This window comes from Panulirus ornatus, chromosome 47 (assembly GCF_036320965.1).
Source record: "Panulirus ornatus isolate Po-2019 chromosome 47, ASM3632096v1, whole genome shotgun sequence".
In the NCBI taxonomy this organism is placed as follows: Eukaryota; Metazoa; Arthropoda; class Malacostraca; order Decapoda; family Palinuridae; genus Panulirus; species Panulirus ornatus.
Genome location: NC_092270.1, coordinates 21452133 through 21474552, shown reverse-complemented (window position 1 = coordinate 21474552; position 22420 = coordinate 21452133). Strand labels below are relative to the sequence as shown.

At 39.1% G+C, this 22420-nt stretch overlaps 1 protein-coding gene across 2 annotated transcripts in view; it reads right to left on the bottom strand.

The window, feature by feature from the left end:
• Positions 1–5583: 5583 nt before the first annotated feature.
• Adar (Adenosine deaminase acting on RNA) overlaps positions 5584–22420 on the bottom strand; it is a 127934-nt gene continuing 111097 nt past the window's right edge. For both annotated transcript variants that reach the window (XM_071689967.1, XM_071689968.1), the window contains exons 8-14: positions 21894–22053; positions 19194–19420; positions 13140–13333; positions 12519–12661; positions 12206–12402; positions 9447–9535; positions 5584–6327 (exon numbers count right to left, since the gene is read on the bottom strand). In XM_071689967.1, coding sequence (XP_071546068.1) covers positions 6324–6327; positions 9447–9535; positions 12206–12402; positions 12519–12661; positions 13140–13333; positions 19194–19420; positions 21894–22053 — 1014 coding nt within the window. In that variant the 3' untranslated portion in view covers positions 5584–6323. The remainder of the gene's footprint in view (positions 6328–9446; positions 9536–12205; positions 12403–12518; positions 12662–13139; positions 13334–19193; positions 19421–21893; positions 22054–22420) is intronic.

The following is a 22420-nucleotide window of genomic DNA, read 5'->3' as shown; positions in this document are numbered from 1 at the left end:
TATTCTTTTATATACATCCAGATACATTCCTGTTAATTGTTGATTTACTAAATTGCATAGATAATTAGTCGTGGGCAAAAGATTATAGAACTGTATCGATATCCTTCCAGTTTCTCTTTTTGTGCTATACCTCCATATCTGAAAAAAATATGTAAATTGCTGCTTGCTTTGTACTAATTAGCCAGCTTATTGTTACAAATGAGTTAACTGCATACTGTGGAATTTGATGCCTTTTTTTATAGACATTTTGATTTCTGCCTGAAAACTGGCTGCGGTTGTCGAGTTGCATATCTCTGAACCTTGTTAGCTGTCTTTTCTTTCTGCCTCACAAGCATGTGGGCTGCTGGCAATCTGTCCACCAACATACAATCTCTTCTTGTTATATGTAACACTTGACAACACTACTCACACAGCTCATTCTTCGTAACTCTAGATTTTCCTGTACTAAAAAAGTTCTATGCACTATCCCTGTCTTTTAGCAAAATGGTAGGAACAGTAGGTAGTAGTAGTAGGCAGAAACATTTGGTGGTAGTAGTAGTAGTAGTAGTTAGGAACACTAGATTTGCTCTCTGCCAGTGGCCTGTTAAGGGTGAGGCACTAAAGGCTAGAAGTTATGGAGACTGTTGATATTGGCATCCCTTTGAGGGAGTTCCAGTTGGAACAGGCATCAGAGATATAGATAGATAGAACTGGCTGTTTGTGTGCCATCGCTATTAAACTACATAATACTCAGCAAGCAACTGCATCTTATGTTTATAGAGTGGCTGTTTGTGACTCAAAGGTGAGCTGTTGTGATGTCCTGTTTTCTTCAGACCAATGGGCTGTTGATATCATTACCTTTTCATATCTTCCCACACAGCTGTAACATGTCTGTTTAGATTGCTTGTTTCCACTTCCAAAACATTATTTTTCCCAGTCCTTCTTCCTTAGCTCTTGTCCTGTCACCAACCCCTGACTTTACTCCCAAGACTTCCAAACCATTTTTCCCCTTTACTGTTGAGCTTCGTTTCACTGAGCCATAACATCCAGGTTTCTCTCCTCAAACATACTTCCTGTATCTCCTTTTTTCTCATCTTGGTTGCATCCACACACATTCAGACACCCCAAGTACAGATTCATACTCGTTTGCCTTCATTGATTCCTGACACCGCCCCGCCCCACAGTAAACAGTAAAGATACATGAAATAAAAGAAAAAAGATAACATACAGTTTCTTCTCCTCCCCCTTAAATTTGATCACAGCCCCATGTCAGCGAGATAGTGCCACGAAACAGACAAAGAAAGGCAACATCCACTTACACTCGGTCTCTAGCTGTCATGTGTAATGCACTGAAACCACAGCTCCCTGTACACATCCAGACCCCACAGACCTTTCCATGGTTTACCCTGGACGTTTCACATGCCTTGGTTCATTCCACTGCCAGCACGGTAACGCCAGTATACTACATCGTTCCAATGCACTCTATTTCATGCACGCCTTTCACCCTCCTGCATGTTCAAACCCTGATTACTCAAAATCTTTTTAACTCCATCCCTCCACCTCGGTCTCCCGTTTCTCCTTCTTCCCTTCACTTCTGACAAATATATCTTTTTTGTCAACCTTTCCTCACTCACTTGCTCCATGTATCCAAACCATATCAGCACATTCTCTTCTGCATCTAGTTGTATTTATATGTGTCAGGAGATATGGCCTTTCTTCATTGTTTCCTGCTGCTACCTCACTTACATGGAAAACTTCAATCAAGTATTAAATATATAAATATAGAAACAATCATTGAAACAAATCTTCCCAATACAAACCTACCTCAACATGCTTTGCTCTCAAAAAAACCCGCTTTGCTCTCAAAAAAACCCAAGTAAAAATAAAATGCCTACCCCACCTTCACACCAGCAACCTCTACTCAAGATTCTCCCCACCCCAGCAAATGTAACAGACCAAACACAAGCACAATCAAATGGCCCCGACAAGTGCCCTACCAACTTAGTCTTAAACACCATCCCACTACACATATATGCATTTGCAACCATCCTCCCCAGGCAAACACGTTCACATCTTCCCGTTTATGTTCTGCACATCACCTATCCCTACATTATTAAAAGCACAAACTCAACACATCCCAGATCCTTCATGCTCATGATGAAAAAAACCGCAATGAAGTCACTAAATGCTTATTCCAGATGTTCTGCAGGCTATTCACATTGATACACCCATTATTTTTTTATTTATTTATTATACTTTGTCGCTGTCTCCCGTTAGCGAGGTAACGCAAGGAAACAGATGAAAGAATGGCCCAACCCACCCACATACACATGTATATACATACACGTCCACACACAGCACATATACATATCAGTACATCTTAACGTATACATATATATATATATATATATACACACACACAGACATATACATATATACACACGTACATAATTCATTTCCATTTGTTTATGTACGTGTGTAAATGAATGTGTAAACATTATCTCGGAAAGCAAAAATGGGTATGTTTGAAAGAATAGTGGTTCCAACAATGTTGTATGGTTGCGAGGCGTGGGCTATGGATAGAGTTCTGCGCAGGAGGGTGGATGTGCTGGAAATGAGATGTTTGAGGACAATGTGTGGTGTGAGGTGGTTTGATCGAGTAAGTAATGTAAGGGTAAGAGAGATGTGTGGAAATAAAAAGAGCGTGGTTGAGAGAGCAGAAGAGGGTGTTTTGAAATGGTTTAGGCACATGGAGAGAATAAGTGAGGATATATGTGTCAGAGGTGGAGGGAACGAGAGAAGTGGGAGACCAAATTGGAGGTGGAAAGATGGAGTGGAAAAGATTTTGTGTGATCGGAGCCTGAACATGCAGGAGGGTGAAAGGAGGGCAAGGAATAGAGTGAATTGGATTGATGTGGTATACCGGGGTTGACGTGCTGTCAGTGGATTGAATCAGGGCATGTGAAGCGTCTGGGGTAAACCAGGGAAAGTTGTGTGGGGCCTGGATGTGGAAAGGGAGCTGTGGTTTCGGGCATTATTGCATGACAGCTAGAGACTTAGTGTGAACGAATGGGGCCTTTGTTGTCTTTTCCTAGTGCTACCTCGCACACATGAGGGGGGAGGGGGGATGGTATTCCATGTGTGGCGAGGTGGCGATGGGAATGAATAAAGGCAGTGTGAATTGTGTGCATGGGTATATATGTATGTGTCTGTGTGTGTATATATATGTGTACATTGAGATGTATAGGTATGTATATTTGCGTGTGTGGACGTGTATGTATATACATTGTGTATGGGGGTGGGTTGGGCCATTTCTTTCGTCTGTTTCCTTGCACTACCTCGCAAACGCGGGAGACAGCGACAAAGCAAAATAAAAAAAAAAAATAATATACATAATTCATACTGTTGGCCCTTATTCATTCCTGTTGCCACACATGAAATGAAAACCCCTTCCCCCTGCATGTGCGCGAGGTAGCGCAAATTTACACCCATACCACACATTATTACCTATGGTCCTGCCTGATGGATGAGGCCAACTTCCTGAGTGTTGCAGAGTTACATAAACATGTAAAGGACTCCTTGGGGTAGGCAAACTGGGTATGACCCAATTAACTATCAAAATCATTCCATTCACTCGAGCTTGTAGTGTCCATCCATTTACTTTTCTTTGAAAGAACTTCACTCTAAATTCACCCACAGCTTATAACTTTTCACAAAGCAAAATGACATTACACTAAGTTAGTCTTACATTTGCTTTGACACACTCAAAATCCTCTTCCTCCTGCTTAATCAACTACTCCATCCAACTCTTCAGATTTAACGAACAATGGAATCACATGTATACAACAAATGTAGTCACTTTCATTCTGTTCTAACATGGTTAACCAGTAAATATACTAATGTCATTAAACTCTCAATGCATGCAATGGCCCTCTGAAAAACAATTATGATAATCATAATCCCAGACAAAACCTTGCATAACTCCTCACCTCAAAGCTGCTAATGTTTGTTGAACAAACTAAATGTAAATGGGCTCCAGGAGTATAACAATTCAAGAAACAAAAGGATCATAACATTTTGTTTAATGGATTTTTGCTTTTCTCTCATATAAAATATACAGAACATAAAATCCTAAAACAGAATCAGAAACTTTCAGAAACACACTTGGTTTTGATTATTACCTTAGTCTATGCATTCATGTACAAATTGGATTATGAATTCAACATGACTTAGAAATAAATTTTACAGATCCAAAATAAGTAGGTGGCGATGAGTATGATCAATGTTTTGTTGGTAATGCATAATTTCAGTAAGCATCTGTTAAAGAATATCAACATTTCAGCAGGGAAGTTACTTTTACCCCAGTTGAGTAGAAAGTTCTGTGAGGATGTCACAGCTAGGGCATAAGAGGTTGTGTGATATGCTGAAACTGTTTGTAATGTTGCAGAGATTGTTGATTTTCACAACGCGCATAAGATAGTGCATCTGTATGTGTCGGGAGCGTAGATTCATGAGGGTTTATGCATGGTGGTTGTGGTGTTTAAGACTGAGTTGACATGACAGTACTTCAGTGCTTGTTGGGTAACTTTTTCTTTTTGTGCGTGTGTAATGGGCTTTTGAAGTGTGAGGTTGGTGTCCGCTCCCATTTATTTTCTAGCCATGTGTAATGCACTGTAACCACTGCCCCCTGTCCATAACCAGGCCCCACAAACCTTTCAGTACCTTCTATTTCATATGCCATTTTAATCCAGACAGCACATCACACACAGTAAACCACATCACTCCAGTTCATTCTATCCCAAGCACCCCTTACACCCTCCTGCATGTTCATGTTCTAAACACTCAAGACTTTCTCAACTCCAATTTGGTCGGCCCCTTTCTCCTTGTCCCCTTCACTTTGGACATGCATTGTCTGTTATCTCTCTTCCCTCATTCTCTCCCCATGCCTAAAACATTTCAGGACACCTTCTTCAGCAATCTCAGCCATACTCTTCTTATTATCACACCACTCTCTTATCCTATAACTTTGTAATCAACCCTCCTCACACCTTGTTCTACTGTCTTCAAACATTTCATTTACAACATATCCACCTTCTTCTGTACGTTCTTACCTATGGCCCATGCCTCGTCTCCATACACCACCATCAGGACTACTTTACCGTCACACATCTTTGACCATGCATGTTCTTTTAAATGGAAATCCTACTTTGTCACATGAATCATGGTGAACAAGTTGATCATCAACTACAAAGATGTGAACACTCGAAAGAAAAAAAAGGTTACCTAAATCAAGCAAGATATGTGATAAGCACCACAGACTAGTGCTATTTTAGGCAAAATCTCATTGTAAGTGCTTATAGATACATTTTGGTTTTGTTTGTCTAAGTACATTGTGTCTTTCATTTTGATTGTTCTAACAAAGGGTGAATGATCCCACTGCATGTTCATCCCAACTTAACAAGAAATCTGGGTAAGCTGTTTTGGGATGACCAGTAGTTCATACACCTTAGCATTTCATTTTGTAAAAAGTCTATCAAATCTATCTTGGCCAACAATTCACAAAGGTCTGGCAGTGTAATGGTATAAGGTTAAGAAATTTGCAAGTTGTTCATTTTAGCACAACAATGGGTGTATTAAGAGTAACTTTCATAAATACATATTACAATATAAACAACTCATAAGCACAAGCAGCACATATGAGACCTTAACCTATACTTGTAAATATCTAAACCTGTACATTATTAAACTGGGGATATATAAAATCTAACTAAACATCCAAACTTTTAAAAATGTCATTTCTCTAGCCATTCTGTTTAACAACCTGAATTGAGTAGTTTAACAACCTGAACAGAGTAAGAGGAACTCATGTCAAGAATTACTGCTAATATACACTATGAACTTCAGTGGAATGCTCAGAAATATCAATATATAATTCTTAGCTAAATATACTTCGAAGTTGTTAAAACATAATTTGTGAGAATTCATTTGAGGAGTAGACACTAGAAAATGCGACTTCAAACATTATGGATGAGGTTGATTATATAGAGTATCTAGAGAAGTTAAACATAAAAAGAATAATTCACATAAAACCTTTATTCTGGAAAAATTTTTATCTTTTAAGATTTAAAGTGAAACTATCACAAGTCCCTACACTTTTCGATACAATTTATTTTTCCTAAAATTTGGGTGAAAAGATAATCAAGAGAGTGAAATAACACTGTATAATGTGTCCTTTTAAATGCAATATACCAAGTTTTAAATTCTTGGGAAGACCAATAAGTTACAGCCATTATCTTGCTTCAGTGGCTTCTCGTACTGATGTCCCAATGTCTGCTGACCCGTTTTTATCTGTGCCAATGAGAGAGTTTTGAGTTAGGTTTTTTCGTACTTGCACAGTGAAAGGAAACAAATGACATTCATTACTTTGAAAACATGGACATATCCTTGTATGGAACTAAAACAAAGAAACTGATCAGGATATATCGAACGAGAATCATTATATACATTCCCAAATTCAATGGGGTGCATCACATAAAAACAGTCTCTGGATTCACTGATACACTTCCCTCATGCCCATGGTATTAAAATGAGCTACAGACATCAACTTACTTTTTCACTCTACATCAATTTGATTTGTCAAATATACATTTCTCTAATTCTAAGTTCATTTTCAGTACCTTACATGAGGATTGGCAACAAAAGTTACAATAATTTGGCAAGCTCCTCAAAACGAGAGGAAGTATATGCTAACTTTAACAGCACCTAAGCTGTTTTGCCCTCATATCATTCAGAGAGCAAAATAAGTATCCAAACAACTAGAAATGCACAATTTACTTTCCGGGGTAAGACAACATATTCCTGCAACTCAAAAATAAGCAACAGATGAGGAATGTTTAAACTTACCATTACTTTCAGTAAGTATATACAGCCTTCCTGGAAATCAATCCTTTCAAACTGTGGGGCAGGGCAAAAGTTCTTAATAGTACACAAAAAAATTATAATCCTACGTTCTTCCAACAGTAGTACGTAACACTGACTGGCCAGGGAAGCACTACCGCATAGGTATCAAGATGGTTAGTGACCGGATCTCAATGCTATTCATCAAGCTCCCCTCCACAGCCATGGTTCCAGTCTTTTCTAAAATGCTACACCTATACATAATTTGCTGATGTCTACTTCACAAATCAACACCCACACCTCAAACAACACTTGAAAACAGGTACTTCACACATCCTTTTAATCTTCACTTCAGTTTTTCCTTCCCTTTCATGAAAATCATTAATGAATTTTCATTGAGATTCCCTGGTGCTGAATCAGAATAGCACTGCCAGTCAAAGAGGGTTGAAATGTTCACAAGGATCCCTTGACTAATGTCAACCAACTAAAACCTACCCGACTCATTCATACACAGCTCTGAGACCTGGTTCTTTCTCTATCGATTTCTGTAACATTCATAGTCTCAAATCTAACCTTGCCTCTATAATATAATACCATCTATCTACTTTGTCCCCTGATAATCTCACAAAGCCATATGTCCAAGGCTGCTTCCCTTCTATACTATCAAATCTTTAACTTTAATCTCTACGACTGTTGTTACACCAGGAATGGTGTTTGTGACCACTGTAATACAGTGGTTAGAAACATTTTGGCAGGAACATTAGGCAGAAGTAGTACGTAAAAACATTTAGGCATGAGCATTAGGTATACAATCCCCTTGAGACAGTTCCAGGTGGGAACAAGCATGAGAAATAAAGAAAAAAAGCAGTGATCTCCGGAGTCATGTCCATGCATGAAAACCACTATGCAAGGAACTATGTGCACCACAAGAAATGAATTAGGTTTTACCCAAAAAATTCCCATCTATACCATATCATATCTATACCACAGCTTCAGCCTCTCTAATTGGCAAATTGTTCCGTATGTTAACAATTCTCTACTTCGCCTCATTTGAGGTGAAATGTCTGTCCACAGGTTAGGATCAATTATTATGTGTGAAATCAGATGAATCCTATAAACTGTTTACAATTCTTTGTTTGCAATGCTATATCAAATAATGGTTGCATATGTTCTCCAACCACAGACATTAAGCTTACTGAATGATAATTTCTGATCAGTAACATAACCTTTTTTGAATATTGGTGTTACGTTATAAAGTTCCATTCATCTGGAAAGGGCCGTCAAGGGCTGAAATACCTCATTTTTTGCCTCTTTTACTATCCTTGGGTAAAACTTATGTGGGCCTACCATTTTAATTATATTTTCACTAGGTTTATTGCATACAGTATGGGAGCCCTGAAGAATGTGTGGAAAGAGGTAAAGTTATCTGAGAGGGCAATAGGGAGTATGTTTACAGGAACAGTAGTTCCAATATTATCTGGACATGTAGCATGGGCTGTGTGAAGAGGGTGGATGTGTCGGAAATGAAATGTGGTGTAAGGTGGCTTGACTGAACAGGTAATTGAAAGGGTAAAAGAGATGGTGGTAAAAAGAGTGTGATTGAGAGCTAAAGAAGGGGTGCTGAATGGTGTGAACAAATGGAGAGAATGACGGGAAAGATTGACGAAGATGAAATATGTGTCATAAATGAAGGGAACAAGGAGAAGGGGGTGACCAAATTGGAGACAGAAGGATGGAGAGAAAAAGCTTTTGAGCAATCTGCACCTGAACATGCAAGACAGAGGAAGGCATGCATGGAGGAGAGTGAATTAGAATGATGTGGTATACTGGGGGTGACATGCAAGGCATGCTAAGCACCCATGGTAAACCATGGAAGTCTGTGGGGTCTGGTTGTAACAGTGGCTTTGATGTATTACACATGACAACTGGGGAATTAAGAAAAATTAAAATACCTGGGTGCAATCTACAAATGGGGACATAAAAACCTAATAGAATTTAGAGAAAACAAATGTAAGCAAATAAGCCATGAAGTGATTATCTACATTGCTAGCATACACAAGACACATTAGAACACATATTTCCACTTGAAACCTACTGATCATAATGAAAAGGTTCAAAGAAGACACCAAAGACTATCTTAAATAAAGGAAATAGCTTAAAGGAAAAGTATAATGTTCATGGATTTACTGAAGGCAAAAGAAGAAAGGACATGGATGACATAATTAATGAACTTGACATTGCAAAAGTAAGTAGTTCTTCGAAATATGCAAAGAGAGAACCGGGAAGAGATGAAGCATGGAAAAGAAAGGCACAAAACAGGTGAATGAAACACACTTAAGAAAGCAAGAATGCAGCCATTATGTTAAAAAACTATGATGGCAAAATGACTAATCACACACACACAAAAAAAAAATGAATGCACAAAAGCAAACAAAAATATGTTAAAACGCAAAGTAGTAGCAGGCTGCAACAATACCACAGAGTACACTTCAATGAAGCCATGACAAAGCTGTTAACAGTAACCTAGTGACAAATTCTCATACTATACCAAAAGAAACAGAAATACTTACATATAGAAACTGTCTCCTTCCATGGGTTTGCCCACCCATGGACCTAAACCAGCACGAGCAAAGGCCTTCACTACTGCTTGCTTGCTTAGCTGAAAGAATTAGCTTTATAAAATCACCATTTTCATTATATAAATAAAATACATTAAATTAGGCTAATGAAAGTTTGAAAAAGGAGCTTTTTTTATGGTGATTCTGTTTAATCTTTCATAAGGCATTAACCCATCACAAGGGTCGTATTTACAACAAAAGCTGTATCACCAGGCAGAGACAAACATTAACAAGCTAATCACTTATTTCTATACATGCGATTTCCCAGGTAGTGCCTGAAACAAATGAAAAAAGGCCAGATACACCCACATCCATTCTCTAACTGTCATTTGCAATATTGTAATGCCCTGAAACAATGGCCCCTATCTACAACTAAGCCTCTCGGACCTTTCTATGGTTTCCCCCAGCTGCTCTATATACCCTGATTCAGTCCACTGACAGTACATCTCCCCCTGTATACCATATCACTCCAATTCACTCTATCCTACACCTGCCTTTCACCCTGCTGCACATTCAGGTCCAAGCCACTTAAAATCTGCTTCATTCCATCTTCAATCTGGTCTCCCCCTTCATCCTATCCCCTCCACTTCTGACATATATCCTCTTCATCAACCTCTCCTCTCTCATTACCTTCATGTGTACAAACCATTTCCACTCAACCTCCTCAGCTTTCTCAACCATACTCTTTATTACCACACCTCTCGCTTACCCTTTTATTACTTAAACCACATCACACAACACATGCTAATCATACTAAGTGTAACACTTTCACATGAATATCAAATGTTCTGGGAGATATACCAACACCATCACCTATAAATAATGAATATCCTTTATCCTTGATTACAAACTGTGCCACCTGTTTCTGATCTTTAGACTTAAACCTACATTCCATATTTTCACATAATGTTGAACCACCAGTAATACAGGTGGTTTAAATCTTGCGTGAGTGCATCCACACACAAAAAACATTTCTCAACAAGTTTCATATTTACTTTCTCACTGTCCTCTGGTTGTTCTATCCCTATATCTCTAAAAGAACTGTTGACTGTGTATGTCATCAACCTGTTTTAAAAACTTAGAAGTTGTGATCAGGTCACTTCAAACTCTTCTTTCTAAGGAAAGCATATTTAAGTGTAGCCTTACCATGTTACCCAGATCTTAATTTTGATATCATCTTTGCTGCCCTCCTCTGCACTCTTTTTACTTCTTTTGATGTAGCGACCAAACTTCATAACTAATTCTAATTCTGGATTAATGTATTTGAGCAGCTTGCTGAATATTTCCTTACCCATGTCCCGAATACAATTCAACATTTGCTAACGGACAGTTGGTCTCCATTATTCATCTTAGGCGGGACTCTGGTGAAAGGTTAGACATGAGGGCAACTTGCATGTCCTTCTCATACACACATTCCTATATCTTCTTTCCTGTTAGATGATAATCATATCAAGGCTTTCTTTTCTAGTGACTCATCTTCATTTTTTTACATTTGTTTAGGCTGAACTTTATGAAACATGTATTAGATCAACTCTGGAGTGTGTCAACATCTCATTGCTGCTATCTTCCACATTTTTCATTTCCCTCATGGCATTTGCAACATGGAAATATATCATGGTAGGAGTCCATCCATACCTTCTAAAAAGTCATTCAAGAAGAGTAATGGTACCGTAACAGATACTTATGGCACTGAAGGTGACCTGGCTGTGTTTGATTACTACTTTGTACTGTGCAAGGAGGGAGTTTTATGCTTACAGGGCCTCATCTCTTAAACATTCTCTACTACCATACAACTTCTTCAATATATATATGCTGTCTGCAATAACCATATCCTCAGTCATTCCATTACATTCATCTGACACCTTTATACTATAAAAGTACACTACATCTTTACATATTTTAAACAAGTTCCTTGCTTAATTTCATGTTACGTCCTCTAGTTACTCTATGTCTATATCTCTTGAAGAACTGTTCACAGTCTATGTCATTGCCTGTTTTAAATACTTAAAGGCTGTAAGTACATCACACCTTTCTTCTAAGGTGGGCAAATTTAAAGCCTCTAGTCTTTCCCTGTAACTAAGCTCTCTCTCATTTTTGGTACCATCTTCGTGTGTGAGTGTGAGTGTGCTGTACCTACAAACAAGGTTTCAAATACAGAAATTTAAAAGGCTAGAGTACTTACAAAAAAGGTTTCGAAAACAGAAATTCATAAGCAAAGGTTCTATCTACCTGAGTATTAGGAAGTTAAGCAACAACTGTAGAGTGAGCTAGCACTTCACTGGTTGTCAAGCTGTACTCCCTTGACTTCCCCATGTGGACAGCTAGCATTCTGTCCACAAACATACAATCTCCTCCTGTCACACATAACAAACACCTGACTCAGTGTTCGTAACTCTAGATTTTCCTGCAGCAAATGCTATGGGCTTGCCTCGTCATTTAGCAAAATGGTAGGAGTAATAAATGTAAGTGGTAGATAGGAACAATAAGCAGGGGCATTAAGTAGAAACATTACGCTGGAACATTAGGTAGAAGTCAGTATGAACATTAGGTAGAAGCAGTCAGTAGGAACATTAGGTTGAAGCCTCTGCAAACACTGGAGTGTCAAAAATTATGGATACTCTTTTGCCTTGGCCACCATTTTGAGAGTGTTCCAGAGGGTATGGATATAAGACATATGGCGAGAGCTATGGAAATAAAAAAAACCAACTTACTTGGTAATCAGAAGCTAAAGCTTTGACCTCCCCATATGAAAGGCACTTGGCTGCCCCTGGTTCCACATCTGTAATGGTCGGAAGGGTATCCAAGAGATCCATAAACTTAGTAAGAAACCGCCTTTTACACAATCTGGAAGAGTTCTCCCCTTCTTGTCGACCAGTCATTGCATTTAGAACTTCAAGATGGTTTCCCTCTGTTTGGAGAAATGTTATATGAATGAACATCAGAAAATAAAAATACCAAAACCACTTCATATTAATCATTCAAAAGCAAAAAATGATGAGTCTCACCAATAAAAAGAGTACGTACCACAATCCCAATTGACTGATATGGTGGGTGCTTTCTGTGGCTGACGTGATTCAGTAGAACTACCTTGATTCATTTTTGGTTGGTTCAGTTTGTATGGTGGTGGCAAACCCTGAACCGTTTGCTCTATTCTCCCACACACCGCTCTGAAACATACAAGAAAATAAGATCCTCCTTTTACTAAATAAAAAACTGCCAATATGTTGCCTATTTTCCTTGACTACAATTAGACACACACGACCCTGAAGGGCATCAGACACCAGTATGCTGGAGGCTGCAGTGAAGAACAAGAAGAATGAATGGCAATCTGAGAGCCAATGAAAATTTGCCTATAATTCATAAAGGATGACCTCTCCCTGAATAAAACAGATAATACCCAAAAATGTGCCTATCCATCATCAACATAGATGCATAAGAATTGAGAATTATTTTTTTCTTTTCACTAGACTTCCTCACAGGCTATTCACTGCATTCATACTTCGTTCAATACTTGTGCCCCACACTTAACAGGCCACTGACGGGAAACTCTAGTGCAGTGTCTCCCGAGACTCCTAACTAATGCTTCTTCCAACTACTTCTGCCTAATGTGTTCACCTAATGTACAAAATAATATGTAAAACTCACCTATACATATGTGATGCACTGAAAAGTGATCCTAATACTATTGACTCAAGGTACACAGGTTCAAAGAAGTGTGATAGAAGTGCACCTTGTAGCCCAACTACATTCCACCGTGCAATCTTGTCTGAACAGGACATAGTGCGCAAACGTTCTCCTTGAAGGACTCCATCCCAGGTTTGAATATTATCAGCACCAGCCTGAAAATGAAGTAGCAATTAAAACATTAACAGAGGCAAGATTTCTCATGGTTACACTACAGTGAAATCTCATGGCTCAATATAGTAGCAATGATTAAAATGTCAAGTCTCAGCTGACCATGTAAAGTAGATGGAATGTCATTCACTTCACTGGTAGTTTTCTCCCTAATGACAATCAGCTGACTGTCCAAGGAATGCTCTCTCAGGAAAAATGTGTTAACTTAAATGCCTTGAGGATGGTTTTACACATTTCTGTGGCGGTAAATGCAATCCTGAGAAAAACAGGTTTTAATAACCAGCTGAAGCTTACAAACTTACAACCCTTTCTGGAAGGGTCCTAGTGTTACCCTGGACCCTATTTCTAGGGACTCCAAGGCTGCACTAAATTCAGAAGCAGGGGCATGTTTGAAGCAAGAAGTTCTTTGACAAGAATGAACTTTGTTTTGTCAATTAAAGATGATACAGCCTCACGAAAGATGACTTTTCATAAGGAGTAACCTCAAGTAGGTGGAGTCTAGTAACTCCTGGATGCCATCTTCAGGTACAAATACACTAAAGCACCATTTGATTCTCTCCCATCACTGAACTCAACAGCTTCATCAAAAGAATGGTGTTTTGTCGGTACTAAGTCTTCAGTAAATGACAGTAAGGTGTGCATGAATGGACAATAAGTAGCTTTGAAAGAAGGTTCCACACTGTAACATCATTCTCTTTATCCAGCATTACATTTATTGCAAAACCTAAACTAGATTACTCGTATTTGTTACAGGGCGCAGGCAGCTGGAAATCCTTACTTCCCTCCAATTTTACTTTTCTAAAAGAAGGAACAGAGATGGAGGCCAAGTGAGGAGTTTTTCCTCTAAGGCTCATTCATCTGTTCTTGAACACTACCTCATTAATGTGGGAAATGGCGAGTATGTATGGGGTGAGAAAAAAAAAAAAGTTACAGCAGTGTCATATATGTGCTACTTTATTTCAAAACCTTGCCTTTTAAGGTTACTCATTATTTCAAATTATTTCAAAATCTTACGTGTTAAGGTTACTAATTATTTTAAACTTAACTATAACTAAATTCAGTTACAATGGCTTAAGAATCAAAGTTTTGATTTTTTCCAAACACTTGTTATTAATGCAATAATAATAATATGAAAGATGAAAGCCGGCAAGGCAGCAGGTTTGGATGGTATTGCAGTGGAATTTATTAAAAAAGGGGGTGACTGTATTGTTGACTGGTTGGTAAGGTTATTTAATGTATGTATGACTCACGGTGAGGTGCCTGAGGATTGGCGGAATGCGTGCATAGTGCCATTGTACAAAGGCAAAGGGGATAAGAGTGAGTGCTCAAATTACAGAGGTATAAGTTTGTTGAGTATTCCTGGTAAATTATATGGGAGGGTATTGATTGAGAGGGTGAAGGCATGTACAGAGCATCAGATTGGGGAAGAGCAGTGTGGTTTCAGAAGTGGTTGAGGATGTGTGGATCAGGTGTTTGCTTTGAAGAATGTATGTGAGAAATACTTAGAAAAGCAAATGGATTTGTATGTAGCATTTATGGATCTGGAGAAGGCATATGATAGAGTTGATAGAGATGCTCTGTGGAAGGTGTTAAGAATATATGGTGTGGGAGGCAAGTTGTTAGAAGCAGTGAAAAGTTTTTATCGAGGATGTAAGGCATGTGTACGTGTAGGAAGAGAGGAAAGTGATTGGTTCTCAGTGAATGTAGGTTTGCGGCAGGGGTGTGTGATGTCTCCATGGTTGTTTAATTTGTTTATGGATGGGGTTGTTAGGGAGGTGAATGCAAGAGTTTTGGAAAGAGGGGCAAGTATGAAGTCTGTTGGGGATGAGAGAGCTTGGGAAGTGAGTCAGTTGTTGTTTGCTGATGATACAGCGCTGGTGGCTGATTCATGTGAGAAACTGCAGAAGCTGGTGACTGAGTTTGGTAAAGTGTGTGAAAGAAGAAAGTTAAGAGTAAATGTGAATAAGAGCAAGGTTATTAGGTACAGTAGGGTTGAGGGTCAAGTCAATTGGGAGGTGAGTTTGAATGGAGAAAAACTGGAGGAAGTGAAGTGTTTTAGATACCTGGGAGTGGATCTGGCAGTGGATGGAACCATGGAAGCGGAAGTGGATCATAGGGTGGGGGAGGGGGCGGAAATTCTGGGAGCCATGAAGAATGTGTGGAAGTCGAGAACATTATCTCAGAAAGCAAAAATGGGTATGTTTGAAGGAATAGTGGTTCCAACAATGTTGTATGGTTGCTAGGCGTGGGCTATGGATAGAGTTGTGCGCAGGAGGATGGATGTGCTGGAAATGAGATGTTTGAGGACAATGTGTGGTGTGAGGTGGTTTGATCGAGTAAGTAACGTAAGGGTAAGAGAGATGTGTGGAAATAAAAAGAGCGTGGTTGAGAGAGCAGAAGAGGGTGTTCTGAAATGGTTTGGGCACATGGAGAGAATGAGTGAGGAAAGATTGACCAAGAGGATATATGTGTCGGAGGTGGAGGGAACGAGGAGAAGAGGGAGACCAAATTGGAGGTGGAAAGATGGAGTGAAAAAGATTTTGTGTGATCGGGGCCTGAACATGCAGGAGGGTGAAAGGAGGGCAAGGAATAGAGTGAATTGGAGCGATGTGGTATACCGGGGTTGACGTGCTGTCAGTGGATTGAATCGGGGCATGTGAAGTGTCTGGGGTAAACCATGGAAAGCTGTGTAGGTATGTATATTTGCGTGGGTGGACATATGTATATACATGTGTATGGGGGCGGGTTGGGCCATTTCTTTTGTCTGTTTCCTTGCGCTACCTCGCAAACGTGGGAGACAGCGACAAAAAAAAAAAAAAAAAAAAAAAAAAAAAAAAAAAAAAAAAAAATACAGATATACTTATGCATAACTCTTACTGCTGGACAGATAATAAAAGTATTCATAGCCCATTATCTTTGTCTCACTCCAAAGGCAGCATTTTACTAGCTACAATGTCCTTTTCAACATTGAGAATGTTCTTATTTTAACATGGTTTAACTAGCTATTTTTGTCATTCTTCACAATAAATTTCTTCGACTTCTGTATCAAAACGTCTCAGACATAATTTTGTCTAAACAAACAAGTCAATATTATGGAGGCAAAGGGAGTAAAATGATCCAAGATGTATATGAGACGTGAAAACTGAACTAAATGCAATGTGGAGGGAAGAAACTTGGGAATGATGCAAATATGTAGGTTTTGTTTTCAAAGAGCTAAAGCAACACGGGATCAAAGTTTGTACTCGGGTCCAATTACTCAAGAATAATTTCCCAAATAAGGACTGACAAGGATGCAATGGAAAGAATGCAATTTAAGACTTCTCTTAACCTAACAGACTCTCATGAGGTAGTGTCTGAAACAAAGGAACAATTGCCTCATTTTCACATGTCCTATCTCTAGCATTATTTATTATAACCAAAGGCTATCATCCATTTCCAAGCCACTCCATAGTTAACATTAAAGAGGGTGAGAGGAGTGCATGAAACAGGGTGACATGTCTGATGTGGTATAAGGGGACTGATGTCCAATACCTGCAAATAAAACTGTTATTTGTTTGTTCTAAACATTATCTCACTAAAATGAGAGAAGCAAATGTATATATATAAAAAAAAAAAAAAAAGATATAAACTCGGACTTGGACAGGTTATCTCAATGGGATACACAAAATCTTGTTAAGTTTAATGCCTCCAAAACCCAATTTCTACCCCTCGATCAAAAATCCCTCAACTCGTCTCTCCTTTGACAGTTCTGTAACTCCACCTCTTGAATCAATGAACATACTTGGTATTACTATACCATCCACTCTTTCTTAGAAACCCCCCATTATAGAATAGCTAAGTTTGCCTCTAAGAAACTGGGTATCCTGTTTATATGTCGAATCTTCTAAACAGTTGCTCCATTTATACAAGGGACTGATGGCTCTAGCTCTACATCCTTACTTAACAGAGTTGAATCAAAAGCTGTCCGACTTATAAACTGTCCCTGGCTAACTTCCAAACTTAACCTCCCTTGCCCTATGCCACAACGTTGGTTCACTTCCCCTTTTCTATAGGTATTTGGTTTTTGCTCCCGAGAGCTGGATGCTTGTGTGTCCACACCACTTGCTATCCCACACAATACCCTAGCAAGCACCTGCATCACATGATTATTGTGTGGCCATCGGCAACCAAGGGTGAGCCGTTCTGATACCTGCTTCTTTCCCTAAATGTCAAAGCTTTGGAACTCTGTACCTTCTCATGTCTTTCCCAATAACTATGACCTGGAACATTTCAAAAGTCAGGGATTTCCCTTCTTCCAAAATACATAAATACTTTCCCTTGTCTTTTCTTTTTCCATTTCACAATTCTCTCCATATTTCAATTAAGGCCTGGCCATGACATTTACTTTCATCTGTGACTGGAGCCTTAGAAAAAAAATTTATCAAATATTTTTTTATTATAATACTTAATCACTCTCCCACGTTAGTGAGGTAGCAAAAGGAAACAGACGAGGAATGGCCTAACCCACCTACATACACATGTATATACATTAAGGCCTACACTTAAATATACATTTCAACGTATATATAAGTTAAGAGTAAATGTGAATAAGAGCAAGGTTATTAGGTACAGTAGGGTTGAGGGTCAAGTCAATTGGGAAGTAAGTTTGAATGGAGAAAAACTGGAGGAAGTAAAGTGTTTTAGATATCTGGGAGTGGATCTGGTAGCGTATGGAACCATGGAAGCGGAAGTGAATCATATGGTGGGGGAGGGGGCGAAAATCCTGGGAGCCTTGAAGAATGTGTGGAAGTCGAGAACATTATCTCGGAAAGCAAAAATGGCTACGTTTGAAGGAATAGTGGTTCCAACAATGTTGTATGGTTGCGAGGCGTGGACTATGGATAGAGTTGTGCGCAGGAGGGTGGATGTGCTGGAAATGAGATGTTTGAGGACAATGTGTGGTGTGAGGTGGTTTGATCGAGTAAGTAATGTAAGGGTAAGAGAGATGTGTGGAAATAAAAAGAGCGTGGTTGAGAGAGCAGAAGAGGGTGTTTTGAAATGGTTTGGGCACATGGAGAGAATGAGTGAGGAAAGATTGACCAAGAGGATATATGTGTCGGAGGTGGAGGGAACGAGAAGTGGGAGACCAAATTGGAGGTGGAAAGATGGAGTGAAAAAGATTTTGTGTGATCAGCGCCTGAACATGCAGGAGGGTGAAAGGAGGGCAAGGAATAGAGTGAATTGGATCGATGTGGTATACCGGGGTCGACGTGCTGTCAGTGGATTGAATCAGGGCATGTGAAGCGTCTGGGGTAAACCATGGAAAGTTGTATGGGGCCTGGATGTGGAAAGGGAGCTGTGGTTTCGGGCATTATTGCATGGCAGCTAGAGACTGAGTGTGAACAAATGGGGCCTTTGTTGTCTTTTCCTAGTGCTACCTCGCACACATGAGGGGGGAGGGGGAAGGTATTCCATGTGTGGCGAGGAGGCGATGGGAGTGAATGGGGGCAGACAGTGTGAATTATGTGCATGGGTATATATGTATGTGTCTGTGTATGTATATATATGTGTACATTGAGATGTATAGGTATGTATATTTGCATGTGTGGACGTGTGTGTGTATACATTGTGTATGGGGGTGGGTTGGGCCATTTCTTTCGTCGATTTCCTTGCGCTACCTCGCAAACACGGCAGACAGCGACAAAGCAAAATAAATAAATAAATATAAATATACACACACAGGCATATACATATAAACACATGTACACATTCATACTTGCTGCCTTCATCAATTCCCGTCGCCACCCCACCACACATGAAATAGCATCCCAACCCTTTTCTTTTGTTCTTTGACTAATTTCTTACCTTAATTGGAATTGTACCCTCTCCAGACTCAATTTTTGTTCTAAGCAATCCCCGGCTCTGTCTATTGGGATGTCTATCTGTTCGGTCTGCTTCTTCCTCATGTGGAGCGAAGATTCTTGCATCACCACATGGAGCAGTGTTTATATAAAGGTGAAATTTGTACTTTGGGCATACTCTGAATCCTTTTTGGTCTTCCAATTCTTCAAATACAGTTTCTGAGGGCATTCCTGAGGAAAATGAAAAATTTAAAGACACTCAATTAGACATACATTGTACACACTCATCAAAATACCAACACGATACTTAAGCAACAATGGCAACTGTATCACGTGCATAAGCTAAAAGACCATACAGCAGTGAAGAGCTATAAATACTGACATGCCACATTTTGACTGCTCTCTTTAATCAGAAAACCATAAGGATTGTGATACTTTTAAAATGGAATTAAGTCTGATAATAAAGTTCCTGCAACAAAGCATAATACAACTGGACCTACCAGGTACTAACAGATGTGCCCTCTATCAGGCATCCCCATAAAGTCTGGAGGAACAGCAGGAACCATTCAGCGATTAATTCATTTCATTCTAACCTATATAGGCTTAACTAAATGTTGTCTTTAGCACTGTACAATTCCCAAGAAATTCTGAACTTGGTTTAGGTCTCGATGAAACCTAGGACATTCCTTTCACCATGAGAAGATGCATGACTTCTACTAAAATGCAACAGTCATAGACATAGGCTACAATTCATAGCTTATGGATCAAGGAGTCCAGCAAATGACACTTACAATGAGAAATCTAAACCTTAATGTGTTAAGTACATATGCTAAAATTTTTTACAATGTATCCCTTTATTTTTTTTTCATACATATTCGCCACTTCCCGCATCAGCGAGGTAGCGTTAAGAATAGAGGACTGAGCCTTCAAGGATATATCCTCACTTGGCCCCCTTCTCTGTTCCTTCTTTTGGAAAATAAAAAACGGGAGGGGAGGATTTCCAGCCCCCTGCTCCCTCCCGTCGTAGTCGCCTTCTATGACACAAAGAGAATACGTGGGAAGTATTATTTCTCCCCTACCCACAGGGATATCCCTTTATAGCCAAGAGAATTATAAGCTTAACATCTCATCTTTCCTTGCAGTCAAAAACCCAGTAAATATATGCTAAAAACTATATTTGAAGACGAGTTGTGTCCCAGAGAGTTATGTTATTTGTGGTGTAACAATGTGTGGTGAGCCAAACAAAGTACCAACTGTCGTCACCAAATTTACCCATCTAGGAAAATTGGTTAGGTTGTTACGGACCTTGATGATTCTTTGAAAAAACATGTTTAAGGTGTAAACGGAGAAAGACATACTGCATTTGCTTGCAAATACCAGCATTACTAGTCTGCTCCATTCCTAGCTTGGGCGGATCAGGTACAAACAAACTCATCACCAACATATCTTAAACTTGGCCTCCAGTGTGTTTCTGTGAAACATGGACTCCTACATTTATAAATAAACCTCTTACTGTTTCAATGTAAACATTAAACTGATTTAACATTTGAAACCAATGCCTTCAGTCATACCACCTCCATCCATAAACAGATTTGTCAATGTTTTCCATCATTATCTTAAGAATCCCTAGCCCTGATCAACTCTTACTACAACTCTAAATCTCTTCAACATGTGGGTGCCATGTGCTGAGCCTGCCATCATGGCAAAAAGTAGGCAGGCACTCATTGCAACCTCTACTATAACACCATGTATCTTATTGAAAAATCCATAATCTGAAATACAATACAGTCTACATGACCACATCATCCTTAGAGACTTTCATCCATGTGCTTTTCTAATAGCTTCACACCACATGAACTAATTCCAACTACATCATACAAATCATGTCTTGACTAGCCTTATTTTTGATGGGACAAGAACTCTCTCATGCAAACTCTTTAACCAGTGTATGCTTAGTTTTCTTTTCCATTCACCGAAGTCTTAAGAGCAACCCCAGTTTTACTCCCTAGCATGACTTTCAACTACTAACATTCCTAAACTTTATTCCCAAATATCATCTTCCCTCATATACAACTTCCAGTCCTTCACTATACAAACTTGATAATGCACCGAGATCTATCCTTCTCTCTCTCTCTCTCTCTCTCTCTCTCTCTCTCTCTCTCTCTCTCTCTCTCTCTCTCTCTCTCTCACTAACCCCATACTTTAACACAACAACATTCCCAAACCATTCTACTTCCATCTCCCTCAACTTTAACTCATTCAAATCCAAAACATTCAGGTTGCTCTCATCAAAAACAGCACTTTAATTCTGGTGTCAACAATATATGTTCAAACTCCAAAGACTGTGCCTATGAGGTCCAATCTTCACTAGGATCTATTTTCAGGTTCTTGATTTAGAAAGCCATTATACAAGAAGGGGAAGGATTCTAGCCCTCCTCTCATACCCTGAGTACTTGCCTCATACAACTCAGGAGACATTCTTACTCCCAAATCCTCAATAATGGTAATACATTTTTCCAACAAATCTGTTTGCAGTTTCCCTTATAATGTTTTTCACTCAATCCTTACACCCCCAATTTGGTCTCCCGCTTCTTCCCTCCACCTCTGTCACATATATCCTCTTTGTCAATCTTTCCTGTGTATTTAGACATGCAATGTCTGTTACCAAGTCACAGATAATGCAAGAAAATGAAAAAATACATACCATTTTTAGTAGCTCGTGCAAGCTTTTCTAGTTGTGCAAAGAAGTAGTGAATAAGACATCTGCGAGCCACAATCTCAGCATGACAGTCATTTATACACTGGCCCTGAAGGCTAAGATGTTCACCATTGATACATTTTGTTCCTGTTGCTATGCTTATTACCTAGAAAAACATCAGAACAATGAAGAGAACATGTTAGTAATGTGAAATATTTTGATTATCATAATCACATTACTATGACCGAAATAAAGACAATAAACAACCTTCAGCCGACTGCCACTTTCAACTTCATAAATCCTTAAAATAAATTCTTGACATACACCACTATCTTCTCATACATTATCATAAAATAGAGAATGGGTGAGAGATGTGGCCTTTCTTTGTCTGTTTCCTTGTGCTGCCTGGCTAATGCAGGAAACGGCAACTAAGTATAATGAATAATACAAAAATATTTTTCATATTTACGTGTATAAGCCTGTATGTATATACAGTAAAAGCTCAATTTTATGGACTAACGGGGGAATGGGTG